Source organism: Mesocricetus auratus, unplaced genomic scaffold (genome assembly GCF_017639785.1).
Source record: "Mesocricetus auratus isolate SY011 unplaced genomic scaffold, BCM_Maur_2.0 Super-Scaffold_100007, whole genome shotgun sequence".
Lineage (NCBI taxonomy): Eukaryota > Metazoa > Chordata > Mammalia > Rodentia > Cricetidae > Mesocricetus > Mesocricetus auratus.
The window spans coordinates 34,348,913-34,365,083 of NW_024429191.1; the positions used below are offsets into that span (position 1 = coordinate 34,348,913).

Below are 16,171 nucleotides of genomic sequence, written 5' to 3' on the forward strand. Positions count from 1 at the left end.
AAATAAGTTGCACTGTTGTATCTGGGTCTATGAAGACAGGAGAATGGAAGCCAGAGGCAGACGATGCCCATGCCAGGCAAAACCTCTCAGGAATGAAGCAATCTAGAAGTTGCCCACAGAAGCAGAATCCTCATTCTGCCAGCTAAGAGTTGGATCCAATCAGTCCCGAGGTCCTGAATTTCCCAATACTTGAGACAATTCACATCCCTTTGTACGTGGGATATTGTATGTCCCCATTGGTGACTTGCATATGAAGAGATGCACATTTACAGCCACCTCTGGTCCTTTTGCGCTGAAAGTACTGTGGATTATCTGAAGGTACTAGGGGTTAACTGAGGCCCCAAGAGTTAGCTGAAGGTAGCAGAGGCTAGCTGAAAGTACCCAGCTTAGCTAAGGGTACCTGGGACTCTGGGCTACTGCTGCTGGGGTTCCCAGACCTAAGAGCAGGGACCTTGAGGAGGGGAGACCCTTACCTGTCCTGTTTTGGCCATGGTCTTGGGGTTCTGCAGCAGAAACCACTGTGGAAAGAGAAAGAGAATTTGAAAGACCACCCCAGGACTCTGTAAGTCTCCATTCTTTGCCCCTCATTTTCCCTCCTGCTATTCTCATACCCAGAGACCTTGTAGAGCCAGGAACTTTGTTTTTCAAACGGCAGTGGCTGTATTAGATAACACACAGTCAGTCACAGCAGGGTGGGAGAGGGACCTGGAGAAGGGAGGCTGGGCATGACCACTGACCAGCACTGACCAAGGCCCTGCTGTGTGCCTGTTATCTCTCCTAATCCTTTTAGCAATCCTTACAGGCGGCAGGTGCCCTTTGTAAGACAAAGGAGACCAAGGCTGGGTACCACATTTAGTCCAAAGCCAAAGCAGTACTCCAGAATTCAGAGCCCTGGTGTGCTACCTGCACTCTGTGTGCCCTCTTTCCAAACCATGGAGAATGGCTTCCTAACCAGGCCTTCTGGCATCCAAATGGGAAGAAGCGGGAGGTCCCAGGTGTCTCCCTGAGGACATCATCTCAACTTGGGTATGTTGCATTCACTCATCATCTACCCCAGCCAGCAATGCTCTGCACCCTGAGAACACAGCAGGACATACTCAAGACTGGACAGTCCTATTTTCATGGGTCCCAGTGATAAATGCACCCACATGGATTTCAATAAGCACCTGGAGGAAAGACAATGTGCGGGACAAGAGGTAATGGGATGCAATTAATCCTGGGTGGCCAGTCAGAGGTCTCATACAGATGTTTGGGTAAGAGGCAGCAACACAGAGCTCGGTGTCATCGGGGTGGCAGCAGGCAGAAGGATGGTGACAGGATGGTCTGACCCAGTGCCTGATGTCACTGTGAAGACTTGGCTCAAATCTGATGGAACACAGCCATCACCACTGTGGGAGACTTGAACAAATGGGGCAAAATATCTTACCAGAACGGGTGAGGACTATGGGCTGGGGGTGTCAGAGACAAGGGCTACACTGATGGAACAAGGGACACAGGTGAATTCTTATAAATAGATGAGCAGGGGACAAGGAGCGGGTGCAGAGCAGAGCTTAGCCCTCAGGCACTCAGCAGAAGGGCAGGAGATACAAGCTGAGCAATCGGGAACCACGGAGGGATGGCCTCTGTACTCTAGGAGCGGCTGGCTTAAGCTGACCGCCTCAAAATTGTAAGAGTGAAAATACCTTACTTGCAAGGAATGAACTAGAAATGAGGGTGGATCCATAGAGACCTGCAACTCAGCACTCTCCAGTCCTACATATCCCCTGACTTTGGAGAACTCTCCCCTCACATCTAGTAGTCATGTGACAGGACTTATTGCTGATTTCTGAGTTCAAGGTTATGCTAAGCACAAACTGCCTGGGAGTGGTGCTGGGGGCTGGGGTCTGAACTGCTTCCAGCACAGAGCAGACATCTCAGGAGCGGTGGTATCTATGGCAGTGGTGGGCTAGGGCCTGAACTGCTTCCAGCACAGAGCAGTCATCTCGGGAGCGGTGGTATCCATGGCAGTGGTGGGGTGTTGGGTACAGGGACTTTTTTAGTTTGCCCCTATGTTGCCTCTGCTGGTGTCCTGCAGTCAGCAAGGGGCAGTCATCTGATGAGGTTGGGGTGTGGAGGGTGCACACGGAGATCTGTCTGCATTTGAAGCTCAGCTACAGGAAACCCTGCTGTTGCCCTAGCAACCAGGGGCCCCTTGGCATAAAACTGCAGCTCTCACCAGGAAATGAAAACCTCACATGAGAAGGGGTGACTTCTAAGATTGGTTTCAGAACCAGCCCTGGGGTTACCCCAAGTCTGGATACTCAAGGGGCAGCCAGTGAAGGAACGAACCCTCAAACTGCCAGAAACCCAGGGAGTGAAAGAGGCCCAGGAAGTGTGCTGACACTTGAAGGCTGAGGCACTTTCCTTGGCCTTGTTGCTGGAAACTTCAGCTGGCTGGTGACCAGGCCCATCTGGAAGGCAGCCCCTTTCCACAGAGAGCCTGCTCCAAGGCGGGGCCACCATGCCTTTGGGGGAAACTCCAAGGGCAGTTTCTGTGGGCCCCTTGGGATGGAGGGGGGAGCTGCCTCCTCTGTATGTAAAAAGTGAGTTCCTTTGATAATTTCAGATTGAAGTTTGGATGGTCAATCTGGTCCATTCCAACAGGAAAGCTAAAGGCTACAACATAGAGGCTAGCTGCCTGAGCACTGCCCTGCCCACATAATAACCTACAGCACAGGACCTCCAGCTGAGCAGCCACTGGCCAAGGACCCTAGCTGAGGCCTGAACCACCTGACCGCCAAGCCTTTTTCAAGATGGCTAGGACTCAGCCAGCAGCCTTGTCTACAGTCCCAGGTCCCAGCAAGCTTCCACACAGATGGAGAGAGACCCAGGGTATGTGGTTCCTGCTGGGTTCCCTCTCTGGACCTTAATGGAATGAGGTCTGTGCTGTGCACAATTGCCATCTTTGGGAAGCCCCATAGTCAATATGAATGACTTTTCTATATTTCAGTGAGCGGTTTTCACAACAGAACGCTGGGAAGGCTCTCTCCAGACCCCAGGACTCCTCAGCCCTCCCTCAGTCTCTAAGTTTTACCAACTTAACCTGAAAAAGGTGCTCAAGACTGGTTAAAACTAGCTTCTCTCTCAGAGCCCCAAGTCTCTTTCATCTGACCACCACACGAGTGATTGGATCATTCCAGAAAAACCTCCCTCCGGGGCAGTGACCTTAATGGCTTCTTCTTAAGTGGCCATCACCACTGCCTTGCCTGGTAGCTTGTGACCATTATGGGGTTTCTTTGGGGGTTGAGGGGTAGAGTCCTATTGCCCAACCTAGAGAATGGGCCCAGGCCACCGCGTCTCCTGAACTCTGACTAACATAAGTTGTTTAAACTGAAATCTTAGCTTGCTCATCTGCAAAGACATATTGGAATTCCGATGTGAACAGATGAAAAATGCTTAGCAAGACTGCTGACACACAGAAAAAAAACAATAAATAATCATGTTTATCGGGATAAGTTTAACATGGCAATAAATGAAGGCTTTGAAGTCAAGATCCCCATGTTCAAATCCTGACACTGCAAACACCTAGTTTGGGACTTTGAACCAGCTGCATTACTTCTCTCCGCCTCAGTTTAGAAATTTCCCACTTAGAAATGGGATAGTCGTAAGGTTTTCTTAGGATATTGCAAGACATTGTGCAAAAGCCACCCTTTCTGTGGGAGACTAAAATGCCCACCTGAAAGTAATTAAAAATCTCTTTTTAGATTTATTTATGTATATGGCTATTTTGCCTGTATGTATGTGCACCACATGTGTATTTGGTACTTACAGAGGTCAGGAGAGTGTATCAGAACCCAGATGGTTGTGAGCCAACAAGTGCTCTTGACCACTGAGCCATCTCTCTGCATCTGCAAAAGTAACTTTTAAAATATTTTTTTATTTATGCTTATGTGTACATGCCTGTCTGGATGAAAGTATGCCACACATGAACAGGTGTGTGTATGGAGATAAGAAGAGGGGGTTGGATTTCCAAGGGGCTGGAGTTATGACAGTTGTAAGCCAAAGAACCTGGGTTCGGGGAACCAAACTCTTCTGGAAGAGTTGTAAGTGCTCTTAACCACTGAGTCGTCTCTCTAGCCTTAGACTGTTTGTTTTAAACTCTGTTTTATTTTGTTTTTATTGAGGCAGGGTCTCTTGTATGCCTGGCTAGCCTTGAACTTACTATGTATCCTCAGATAAGGTGACCCTCAAGTTTCCACCTCCCAAGTGCTAGGATTACATGTGTACATCATGGTACCCAGTTTATACAGTGCTGGAGACTGACCCCAGGGCTGGCTTTCAGGGTGCCAGTAAACACTCTACCAACTGAGCCACACCCACAACCAACCAAATGTATTTCTGTGGCATATGTCAAGTTGGCCATTCAGAGGAACTGCAGACCTTTACAAATAGAACATGGGCTCTAAGACACGGCTTCCTTTCTTTGCAGGAAGCTGTTCACTTCTGTCCTCATCAGTAGACAGTGGGTGTAGGAGGAGGTATTTCTCATACTCCCTTTGCTGCACAGGAAAGATCTTATCTACAGGAGGATACAGGAGGTCTGATTGGTCCAGATAGAAATGACCACAGGTCACCCTGACCTGAGATTTCATCTTCATTATAGGCCTGGGCCACTTCTTTCCCCCTAGAAGCCCAACCCCATCCTCTGTTCACTTTACTGAAGGACTCTATCATCCTGCCCATGTTTTAGTGCCTATGTATATTAATGCATGTACAGAGGTACATGGTTGTGATTTTCCCCTCCTAAATTGTGTAATTTCAGTTCACTTCAAAGATGAAAATAATCAAAACTGGCAGGTAGAGCCAGGAATGGTGGTACATCCCTTTAGTCACAGAACTGGGGAGGCAGAGGCAGGTGGATCTCTCTAAGTTCAAGGCCAGTTTGGTCTACATAGTTTCAGGATAGTCAGGGCTACACAGTGCGACACTCAAAACTTGGTCAGAAAGATAGTTTCACAGGTAAAGGTGCTTGCCATGCAAGTCTGGTGACCTGAGTTTGATTCCTAGAACATAAAAGGTGGAAAGAGAAAACAGGGTCCACAAAATTGTCCTCTGACCTCACATGCATCTCTCTCTCTCTCTGTCTCTGTCTCTGTCTCTCTCTCTCTCTCTCTCACACACACACACACACAGCACCAATAATAAATTATCTTTTTAAATGGTTGAAACTTTGGAACAGCCCTACATCTAGCTGTGTGTGTGACAGAGGAGGGTTTGAAGGGTTATAACCAATCTCCGTCCCATAGTGCCTTCCAAGGCCAGGTCTTGTGGCTCAACATTTAATGCCCTAGACTACCCTTCATGACTTCTGTCCACTTCTCTCCCTAAGCCAGGAATACTCACCCTCTACTATCATTTCTCTACCCAACCTTCTAGAATCTAGATCAAGGTTTCTCCATTCTAGTTTTATTAATTCAACCTGAAGACTTTTTTCTCTAAAACACCAAAGGCCACTGCAGCCAACAAAGTTGAGAACCAACTGACTGGTCTCAGCTGTACCTCAACAGGGGAGCCAGGGAGATTTCCTCTCCCTGGAATCCCCATGGGGCTCCACATCACTCTCCCTTGACTGGCTTGTGGCCAGCCATTGAGGATTTGCCATTGTGTAGCTGGAGGTCACTGGCCCTGAATGCACCGTGGGGAAGGAAAAAAAATCTATCTTCAAAGAAAACCTTTCTGGGTTATCTGATTCTAGTTCTTGTGTCTTCAGGCTCTTCACAGCTCAGCAAGTTGTAGGTGACTAATGTTCATACATAGTAATTCTAATAACTTGCACATTCCACTGTCTTTCCCTTCCCCCTTGGGTAGAAAAACCAGTTTTGCCTCTAAGTGCATATATTCCTTTCAATATAAAGGTGGCTATTGATTCATTTTGAGCTGGTTACTAATAACTGCTTGCACTAGTCCATTGATTAGAAGTAGAATAAAACCTTGAGCAAAAGATCATTTTTATTTTACTGCATGTGACTCACAACTTGGCCCTTTTGGGGGAAATTACTGAACAGCTATTGTGCCTGCTGTCACCCTGTGGCCAGGGACGGCATTTCCTAAAGGTTGTCTTGCACCAAGAGGCTAAGAAACCAATCCTTCTAGGGTACTTTTCCTCAAAACCACAGACACCTCACTTTGCTCAAAGGAACCTAAATTCAAGGTGTCTCCTGGCATCCCTTCACCTGGAGCCTGCCTGTCTGTCTGTCTCCTTTACTTTAGCTGAAAGTATAGAGCTAAGTACTGCCCTGGACCTCTCCTCTGGAGTCACCTGACATACCCAAAGAACAAAACTGTGCGGAACAGATCACCCTGTAAAAGTGAATCCGTGAGGGCAAGCTGCACCCTGGAAATGAAGTGGTCAGCTGGTGGGAACCATATTGAGCTCCTAAAGCAATGGTATTGATGATGATGACAGGAGTAAGGGTTTCTAAGAACCACCTAAAGGAACCAGAATGGAGATAACGAAGGTGGAGGCCACATGGGAACCAGGACTAGCTGACTGCACATTTCCTGCCTCAGTTCTTCCTCTATTCAGACCCAAGGCTCATGTCAGTATCCTAAAAATGGGTTGGCGTCCCAGCCTCCCTCAGTTTGTCCTTCCTCCCAACTTGGTCACACTGACTAAACCATTTCCTTTTAATGCTTCCCCCACCACCACCATTACTGGTCTCTAACTGGTTTTTTGGGACCAGGTGACTGAGCCTTGCCAGCTAGGGCTGCAGAAGTTCAGGTTTACATGGTAAAAACTTCAGTTACAGCCATGAGAGGTTTCTGTAGTGACATCCTTGAGAAGTCACGGGGGACGGGGGATGGGAATAGAACCATTGAATCAAATTGCAATTGCTTTGCTCCCACGCTGTGACCAGAGGGGAAATGACCTGAGAAGTTGGGTAACTTGTACGAGTCCAGAGAGAAAAATTACTGATTAACTAGGGACTCATGAGAAAACAAAGCAAAACAATAAACCTACTAGCAACCTAGACTCAGTGGTGGGAGCTGGGGCTAGGTCAGAAAATTGGATAGCCAAGGCTCTTGCACGCAGGACTCTGGCAGCCCAATCCTGGAACCTGACCACCAATAATTATAGAGGAAAAAAATTGAACACTGATTATGACACATTGTGGGGGGGGCACACATGTACCATGGGATAGCTTGTGAAAGTTGGTTCTTTCCTTCTACCATGTGGGCCTGGGACTTGAACTCAGGTCATCAGGCTTGGTGGCAAGAGTCTTCACCTGCTAAGTCATTTCACTGCTGACTTCTCTACCCTTCAATTACTTTTAAAATGACATAGAAAAAGTACATGCTGTAGGTTGGGAAGTAGCTCAGTTGGTAGAGTACCTGTCCAGAATGCACAAGTCCTTGGGTTCGATCCCTAGCACCAAATAAGCCAGGCACGATAATACATGCAAGCAATCAGAGCATGTGGGAGATAGAGGCTGGAGGATTAGAAATTCATTATGAGCTATATAGTAAATTCAAGGTCAGCCTGGGCTACATGAGACACTGTCTCAAAGACAACCATTTTAATAACAGAGTCTGAGAACTTTCTGTACTCCAGAAAGGTATGGCCCTCCTGGTATAAGTCTACTGTACTTTGAAGGCTTTGGCTTTCAAAATCCCTTTCAGGCTGGGTATGCAGTTTAGTGTAGACTATTCATCTAGCATGTGTAAGTCCTTGGATTTTTTCCTAACACCAGGAAAAGATGAATCTAGAAAATTCTTTCTCTTTTCCTATAGGCTCTCCCCAGGCAGATGGAGCAGCTCCTACTCCCAGCTGATGAAGCAGGATGGAGCACCCTGTCTTGCTCCTCCCCCCCACTTCAGACACTCAGGTTTCTTCGAGAGCAGTGTCTTCCAACTCCTGACCAACAGTCATTGATCCCCAGCTGGACAGGGCCCCAGGCATTCATCCGACTGCCCCAGGATCAGAAATTGCCTGGTGTGGGTTTGAATCCCAGGTGAAGTCATGTCATGAATGATAAAGTCTAGCATCTCACAGTAGTCAGGTGTCCCGAGGTCAAAGCTCCAAGGTGCTGTTTAGCAGCTGGTGGTGGAAGGACCTGAGTTCAAATCCCCAGAGTACAGGTAAAGCCCTGCACAGCAGCCAAGTCTACCATCCTACTGCAAGATGGGAGGCAGAGGCAAGAGGATCCCCGATAGCTCATAGGCCAGAGGCAAACAAAAAGGGAGAGCTTGTTTGGGGGTAAAAACAGCTGCAAGATGGTCCAGCATGTGAGGAGCCTGATGACCTGAGTTCTACCCGGGACCCCTGACATGGAAGCAGAGAACCAACTCTGGAAAGACGTCCTCTGACCCCCACATGCATAAATGTACATATACAGATAAATAAACATACATGTAAAGAAAAATATTTAAAACAGAACCCTTGTAAAGGTTATGGTTAAGGTGCAAAGAATAAAGACGAATTGGGTTCTTTTATTTATTTTTAAGACAGAGTCTCTGTAGCAGATCAGGTTGGCCTCAAACTCAGAGATCCAACAGCCTCTGCTGGAATTAAAGCAAAGGCATTGGCTTCCACACCTGGCAAGAATGAAGACACGATGAGTGTGCACAAGAGGACTTTGCACAGAAAGTTTGTGCACAGGAAGGGCTGTGCAAGGGCTTACAACTAGTCTTTACTTTTTTTTTTTTTTTTTGGAGATGGGGCCTCCTGTAATCAAGTTGCTACCTAGCTCAGAGTGACCTTGAACTTTGAACGTCGAGATCCTGCAGTCTCCACCTCCAACTGCTGTGACTGTAGATACATACAGTTTATGCCTCCCTGGGGAAGGAATCAGGGATTCCCCTATGTAGGGGAACACATTTCTAGCCATTTCTTTACATCTGAGGGCTAGAGTGTATCTCTGTAATGGCTGATACCAGCATTTAACAAAGCAAGGGTTCCCTGAGTCTGCTCAGCTGGAAGGATTCCATCAGTGACAAGGACGACTTTAAGGAGCATCTGCAGGAATGGAGAAAGAGGAACCAGAGGCTCAGGTAGCCTCCTGGGTACCACACCCTTCTGAGGTTACCACAGCAGCACTAGCTTCTCTACACAGAGCACTCCACAGTTTACAGGGCACTTGCATATCTGCAGGCTCAGGGAAGGTTATCAGTCCTTTTACAGTTAGGGGAATCTGGGCTCATAGAAACAAGTCAACCCTGCTCTACAGAGCCAGCCTTGGTGGGGGCTCCTTAGTCCTCCAGGAGAGGATATTCCGAATGCAAATGGAATGCAGAGTGTAAATAGAAGAGGCTGGATTCCAAGCCAAAAAGCAGCAAGCTAAGATACAACTCTCACTTCCCATCCTCCACATGGGGAATGTGTAGAGACCACATCCTCAGTTTTGACCCTACTCAGGAAGTCTATCTAGGGGTGCACCGGGCCGCCACTGTGCCTGCATGGCTCTGTAAAGAGCCACCACCCAGGCCCAACACATCTTGCCAGCTGGGGGCTTGGGTATAGGTTTCCTCCTCCAGCGAGGAAGGAATCAGGGTGAGGAGATGCCTCGCTGGTGGGTGGAGGGGCAGAGATGGGGTGGGGCTGGGCCTGGTGTCCTGGGAGCTGCAGTGCAGATGAATGCATGGTCTCTGGCAGCTTTCCAGTGCTGCAGTCCCCCACTCCCAGCCCCACCCCACCCCAGCATCTCTAGTCTCCGAGCACATCCATGTTCTGTCCATGGACAGCTGCATCCCCTGCCCAGAAACAGCAAATAGGTTCGGTATCCCAGCTGAGGGAGGCTCGCACAGGAAGTAAGGGGACGTTGTGAGCGACAGTCACAGCTGCAAGGGGAGAGATGAAGGCCCTCTCTTCCCTCCATGCCCAGCCACACCCAACTCTTAAATCTGAGAGCAGTTGAATTGGCGCGGGGAGGGGGGCACCGGAAGTGACAGCCACTCAGCAGACTGCTATGGGGAACAAGGGCCCAGAAAGAAAAGAGGCCCATCCAAGGGCCCCAGGCAAGCTTCAACCCATGGACTTGAAAGAGAGTTGCCCTGGGTCTTCTGCAAGGCTCAAGGCCTGCAGCCAGAACAGTAGGGGCAGAAATGGCTGCAATTGGGGCAAGAAAGCCTTCGAAGTCGAACTATCTTGTCTGGGGGTGGGGGCAGCAGCGTCATGATGGAAAGGAGGACAGATTCTCAGGGGACACCAGTAGCTCTTACAAACCTAGGAGGCATATGCCCAAATTTGGAAGCGTCTGGGAAGACCCACTAGAGTTTAGACAAAAGGAAGGGGCGGGAGGGCAGAAGCAGAGGCCAGATTCACTCTGCTCAAGCTTTTCACCACCCACACCTGTACTAGCAGCCAGATCAATCCACTTTCACAGCGAATGTTTACCTAGAAAGGGGTTTACCAGCGACTGGGAGAGGGAAAGAGACCGGCTCAAGGTCACACTGCAAGTTGGTGGTGGGGTCTGGATTCGAGGTCTTTAGAAAGCATCTAAGGTCCTGGAGCTTTGGGAAGGCACAGGGTTGGCTTAGGAGAAGCAGAAAAAAGAATGGGGCTTCTGCCTCCGGCTAAGAGCCTCAAGACTCCGGGACAGGTGAGCAGTTGCGTATTTGGGGCCAGTTCATCAGAGCCCTCGGGATGGACAGCTGGTTCTTCCTCAGTGGGCATCAGGGAGCCTCTCTCCGCGACCACACAACGAGCTGTCCGGTGCGCAGCTGAGGATTCAATTCCTCAAAGCTTTCAAAGTTGGGCAACTCACAACCTCCCCTGAGGGTCTCTACATCCGGGTCCCCAGTCGTCCCAAGTTTTTCCACCCGTGAAGTTAAGGCGATCAGGCATCCCCCGCCTTGAACCACACCCTCTGTGGGGCCGGGGCTCCACCAGCTCCCCTCCCCCCGCAGGGGCGCTGTCACCCCGCGCCTACACCTCAGATTCACTCCAGGGACACACCCAAACGCGACACCCCGGGGTGGCCACACGGCAGCAGGGACCCATCCCCGGTCCCCGCAGCCCAGGGCTCCGTGCCCTGCAGCGACTTTGCACACTCACCGTGCGGAGGAGGCCTTGGATAAGGGCGAGAGATAGACGCAGCTCGAAGCCCGTTAGCCTAGCAGCAGCCGCAGCGCAGACTGGGCTCACCGTGGCACGGGACACGTGGCGCGCAGGGGCCAATCGGGTTCGCTCGCTGCCCGCTCCGCCCCGCCCCGCCCCACCCCGGGTGCTTCACTTTTGGAGTCTGGGTGTCACCAGCTGCAGGGGAAGGGCGTGGGGGAGGGCGCTCTCCTGGGGAACCTGCCACCACCTACCTGGGGCGGTTCAGAGCCCAGACCTCTGACGCCTCCAGAGGGAAGGGGACTTGGCAAATCAGAATTAGAAATCAAGCTAAAGTCCTGTTCTGGACACTTTCTCCCACATTCTTGCCACTCTCCGAAGCTTTGTTGAGAAACGGAAAATTGACGCTTGTTAGAATCGAAGTTGAGACCTTCCCGGACTGATCAGATTTCACGCTTTTCCGCGCTATTGGGTCAAAGTCACCTACTTTGCAGGGAAGGAAAGCCCGGAGGAGACAGTGCCTCACCCAGGGTCATACCGCTTGCAGATTGTGGTGTTGGGAATCGAATTTAGGGCAGGTGGCTCCAGAGGGATCCCTTGGCCTTGAGTGCATTCTGGTGAAAGAGGGTTCACCAAGGAGACCAGAAGTTGTCGTCCAGGTCTGTGTGGAAAAGCTGCCGTCTCTGGGAGTCCCTAGGAAACAGATGACTCGGCTTTAACAGAGATGGCCCCCTGCTTGGTGACCACTGATCGGACAGCAAACTGTTCTGTGTGTCAACAGGTTCTTCTCTGAGTTTCTTTAAAGGGTCCTCCTCAGAGGCCAGTGAGTTGATGTAGCAGACAAAGGTGTTTGCTGCCAAACCAGAGTTTGATCCCTGAGACCCACATGAGGTACATGCCTCCTAGCTCTAAAAAAAAAAATGTAATTTTTAAAGTTAAAAAAATAGTATCTTCGGGTTCTGTCACTAGTTTAGAGACTTACGAGGCTCCAACAAAATCTGATTGGAAAAACACATTTCACTCAATGGGCATTTATTGAGTGCTTGCTGCAAGCTAAAGTGAGCAGAAGGGCTCAGCAACTCTGCCCCACCCTTGGGACCTTCCAATAGATGGAAGTTTTGATTGCTTTTCTGGGAAGCCTGGGGCTAAGGAGGAGGAAGCAGGTGAGGTGAAGTAAGTTGGGAAGTCTAACCTTCGGAATGGGAATGACACGGACTTAGAGCTTTTGAGAAGAGCGAGCTCAAGTGGCAAGTGTTATCAGCCGAGCCTGTATTCCAGTCGAGCCTGTGTCCCAGCACCCAGAGGCTGAAGCAGGAGGAGCAAGAGGGTGTCATCATTGGCTTCATATCAACTTCAAGGCCAGCCTGGGCTACCTGAGACTCTGTCTCAAAAACATGCAGTGCTGGGCTCTGGGTTGTAGCTCAGTTTGTAGAGTGTTTGGCAGGCACGGAGCCCTGGGTTGGTTTGCCAGCACCACAAAAAAACTGGGTTTACTGATGCACACCTGTAATCTCACTATTCAGAAGGATCAGAAGTTCAAGGCCATCTTCAACCACATAGCAGGTCAAGGACAGCCTGGCCTACTTGAGACTTTCTCTCAGAAAACCAAATAAATAAATGTAAAGAAGAAAATGAGAGATGTCGTGGGGGAAGAAGACAGAAGAGGGCTGAAGCCCTGCCGAGACGGGGGTCATTGCACACAGTCATGGCTGCTGTCATTTACTGAGGGCTGGCCCTGCCGACAGGGGTCATTGCACACAGTCATGGCTGCTGTCATATACTGAGCATTTTTCTTGAGTCACACTGTTGTATACTCCCTCCTTGCTTTAAATTATTGTACTTGTGTGTACGGGTGTGTGCGTGCACTCAACTTTGAGCACAAGTGCCATAGCATCCATGTAGAGGTCAGTGGACAGCTTGCAGGACTTGGTTCTCTCAGGTTCCTGCAGATCTCGAGAGGAGAACTCAGGTTGTCAGGTTTTCAGGCAAGCCCCTTTACCTGTTGAGCCATCCCTGTACACCTTTTAATTATAATGTCATATCTAATCCCAATAAGTCATTAATTGGATATTTATATCTATTTATTCAACACCTACTATGTGCCTAGTCCTATTTCAGAAGCTTTATCACCAAAATAAGATCTCTGCTCTCATAGTATGCATCCTAGCCTAGAGGAGATGTACACACCATAGCAATGACAACAGGTGAGCCGGGACAAAAACTGTGACCAAAAAAGGGGGAAAAACTGCCGGGCGGTGGTGGCGCACGCCTTTAATCCCAGCACTCGGGAGGCAGAGGCAGGCGGATCTCTGTGACTTCAAGGCCGGGCTGGACTGACAGCCTCCAAAACAATACAGAGAAACCCTGTCTCGTAAAGACCAAAAAAAAAAAAAAAAAAGGGGGGGGGACAGGTGACATGTGCTGGGTGACAGATGTAGTACTTAGTAGGGTGTTTAGCAAAGGCTAAATCCGAGAGACTTGGGAAGGATTTAGAGGAGATGAAGTCAGTAGAACTGAGTAGACATATGTTGGAAACAGCAGCACTCTATGTGCCGGGAGACCAGAAGGGTTCCAGGGAGTGGAGCCAGCAAGAGACAGAGACAGAGGAGGGATCAACTCATGTAGGGCCTGGAATCCTTGGGGGCTGGCTATATGATAATACGGCTTTCCTCTCCTTGCAATTAAGGCAGGACCTTATGTGTGGTAGGCAACACTCTCCCATTGAACTGCATCCCTCCATGTTGAGCTTGCAGAGGACCCACAGGTCTGATTTTCACAGTGGCTGCACCATCTGATGTTTTTCCACAGCAATGTAAAGTGTTCAGATTTCAGATTTCTCCACATCCTTGCCAACTTGTGTGTGTGTGTGTGTGTGTGTGTGTGTGTGTGTGTGTGTGTGTGTGTGTTTTGTTAGGGGTAGAACTATGGGCCTGGTATGTGTTAGTCAATTACTCATAGTTATAACTCCAACCCAAGACCTGATTTATTTAGGCGTTGCTTGTTGTTTGACAGGGTCTCCTGTAGCCCAGGCAATGTAGTCAAGGATGCCCTTGAACTCCAGATCTGCCCCCACTCCTGAGTGGTGGGATTACTGATCTTCACCTGCATCACCCAATTTTATTTATGTGGACTAGGGATCTAACCCATGTCTTTGTGCACACTAGGCAATCTGTCTACCAACTGCTGAGACACATACCTCCAACCCAGGTTTCTCACTGTCTCTCTGATCATTGCCATCAGTATATAAACAGACTCTTACATATTCATGGTTGGGCATGCTGGTACAATGTACACCTCTAATTCCAGCATTCAGGAAGTAGAAGTAGGACCACCAGGGGTTCAAGGCTATTCTCAATTACTTAGTGAGTTCAAGGTCAGCCAGGGATACATGAGACCTTGATGGAGAAGAGAAGAGGCAGGAAGGGGTAATGACTGGAGTGATATCGTAGAAAATGGGATAGGGTGCACAAGTCTTACAAGGTCTTACTGCTCAGCCTGGGCTGTCACTGAACTGTAATCCTGTATTGGCCTCCCAAACCTGGGAGTATAGGTGTGCATCTCCACATCCCAATAGTACTGATTACATTTTATTATAATTGAAAATGTTTAATTTTTTCTCTAGATTTTAATATTTTTGCTAATTTATTTTTTAACATTCCAATCCCAGTTCTCACTCCCTACTCTCCTCCCACTCTCCCCACACCCCCCTCTCCCATCTGCTCCTTGGAGAGGGTAAGGCCTCCCCTTGTTGAGGCAGGAACAAGTCGTGTGGTATCCTCCCCCCCCAGGCTGAGCAAAGTATCTCTCCATATAGAATGGGCTCTACAAAGTCAGTTTGTGCATTACAGTTAGAACTTTTTTGTTTTGTTTTGTTTTTTCGAGACAGGGTTTCTCTGTATTGTTTTCGAGGCTGTCCTGGAACTAGCTCTTGTAGACCAGGCTGGCCTTGAACTCACAGAGATCCACTTGCCCCTGCTGGGATTAAAGGCGTGCGCCACCAACGCCCGGCTTACAGTTAGATCTTGGACCCACTGCCAGTGGCCTCATATCCCCATCTGTCAGACCTGAGTCAGTGATCTCTCACTAGCTCAGGTCAGGTGATTCTGTTGGTTTCCTCATGATGGTCTTGACTCCTTTGTTCATATTTTCATTACTCCCTCACTTCTATTGTACTCCAGGAGCTTGGCCCATTGGTTAGTTGTGGATTTCTGCATCTGCTAGCTTCTCTGGGATTGTGGATTGTAAGCTGGGTATCTTTTGCTTTGTGTCTGGTATCCACTTACGAGCGAGTACATACTATATTTCTCTTTCTGGGTCTGGTTACCTCACTCAGGATGCTTTTTTCTAGTTCTGTCCATTTTAAGGATGTCATTATTTTTTACGACTGAGTAGTGCTCCATTGTGTAAATGTACCACATTTTCTTTATCCATTCTTCTGTTGAGGGGCATCTAGGTTGTTTCCAGGTTCTGGCTACTACGAATAATGCTGCTATGAACATATTTGAGCAAATGTCCTTCTGGTGTGAGTGTGCCACCTTTGGGCATATGTCAAAAGTGGTATTGCAGAATCTTGAGGTAGGTTGGCCCCTAATTTTCTGAGAAATCACCATACTGTATAATTGATAAAGTTTCTTGTATCCCAGGATGGCTTCAAACTCTATGTAGCTAAGAATAACCTTGAATGTCTGATCCTCCTGCCTCCACCTCCCCGGGGCTGGATCATAGGCCTGCATGGCCAGTGCCTTCCCCTTCCACCTAGTGTTCCTAACTTGCTGGACAAGTAATCAAAATGATCACTTCTACCTGAAGCTGAAGAGGCTGAAGCAGGGTTAAAAGCTGGTTCCCTCGGCTGCATAGATGAGGCCTTAATTCAGGAGCAGAAGCAGCCAGCAAGCATGCTGGCTAATTAACAGTTGCCATTCCTCGGCTGAGTTCATTGTCTTTGCTTCTTGGAATCAGTCCTGAGAAAACAATCTGAGATAGGAGGAAACACTGTGTGTGTGTGTGTGTGTGTGTGAGTGTGTGTGAAGAGGAAGCCCCTCTTCTGTGGGACTGTAAGTGTGCAGGTGTTGCAGCCTGGCAGGCTGATAGAAACAAACCCTGGAAGGAAGCAGGCATCCAGATGACATCATGCTT

The 16,171-nt window shown here is 48.8% G+C and overlaps 1 protein-coding gene and 1 long non-coding RNA gene across 3 annotated transcripts in view; one reads left to right on the plus strand and one right to left on the minus strand.

The window, feature by feature from the left end:
* Anxa6 (annexin A6) overlaps nt 1–11,142 on the minus strand; it is a 50,505-nt gene extending 39,363 nt beyond the window's left edge. For both annotated transcript variants that reach the window (XM_005067755.4, XM_005067754.4), the window contains exons 1-2: nt 11,033–11,142; nt 474–518 (exon numbers count right to left, since the gene is read on the minus strand). In XM_005067755.4, coding sequence (XP_005067812.1) covers nt 474–491 — 18 coding nt within the window. In that variant the 5' untranslated portion in view covers nt 492–518; nt 11,033–11,142. The remainder of the gene's footprint in view (nt 1–473; nt 519–11,032) is intronic.
* Nucleotides 455–3,748, plus strand: LOC121141335. Its single transcript, XR_005878218.1, has 2 exons — nt 455–2,871; nt 2,990–3,748. It is a non-coding gene; the product is annotated as an uncharacterized LOC121141335 (long non-coding RNA).
* Nucleotides 11,143–16,171: the final 5,029 nt, after the last annotated feature.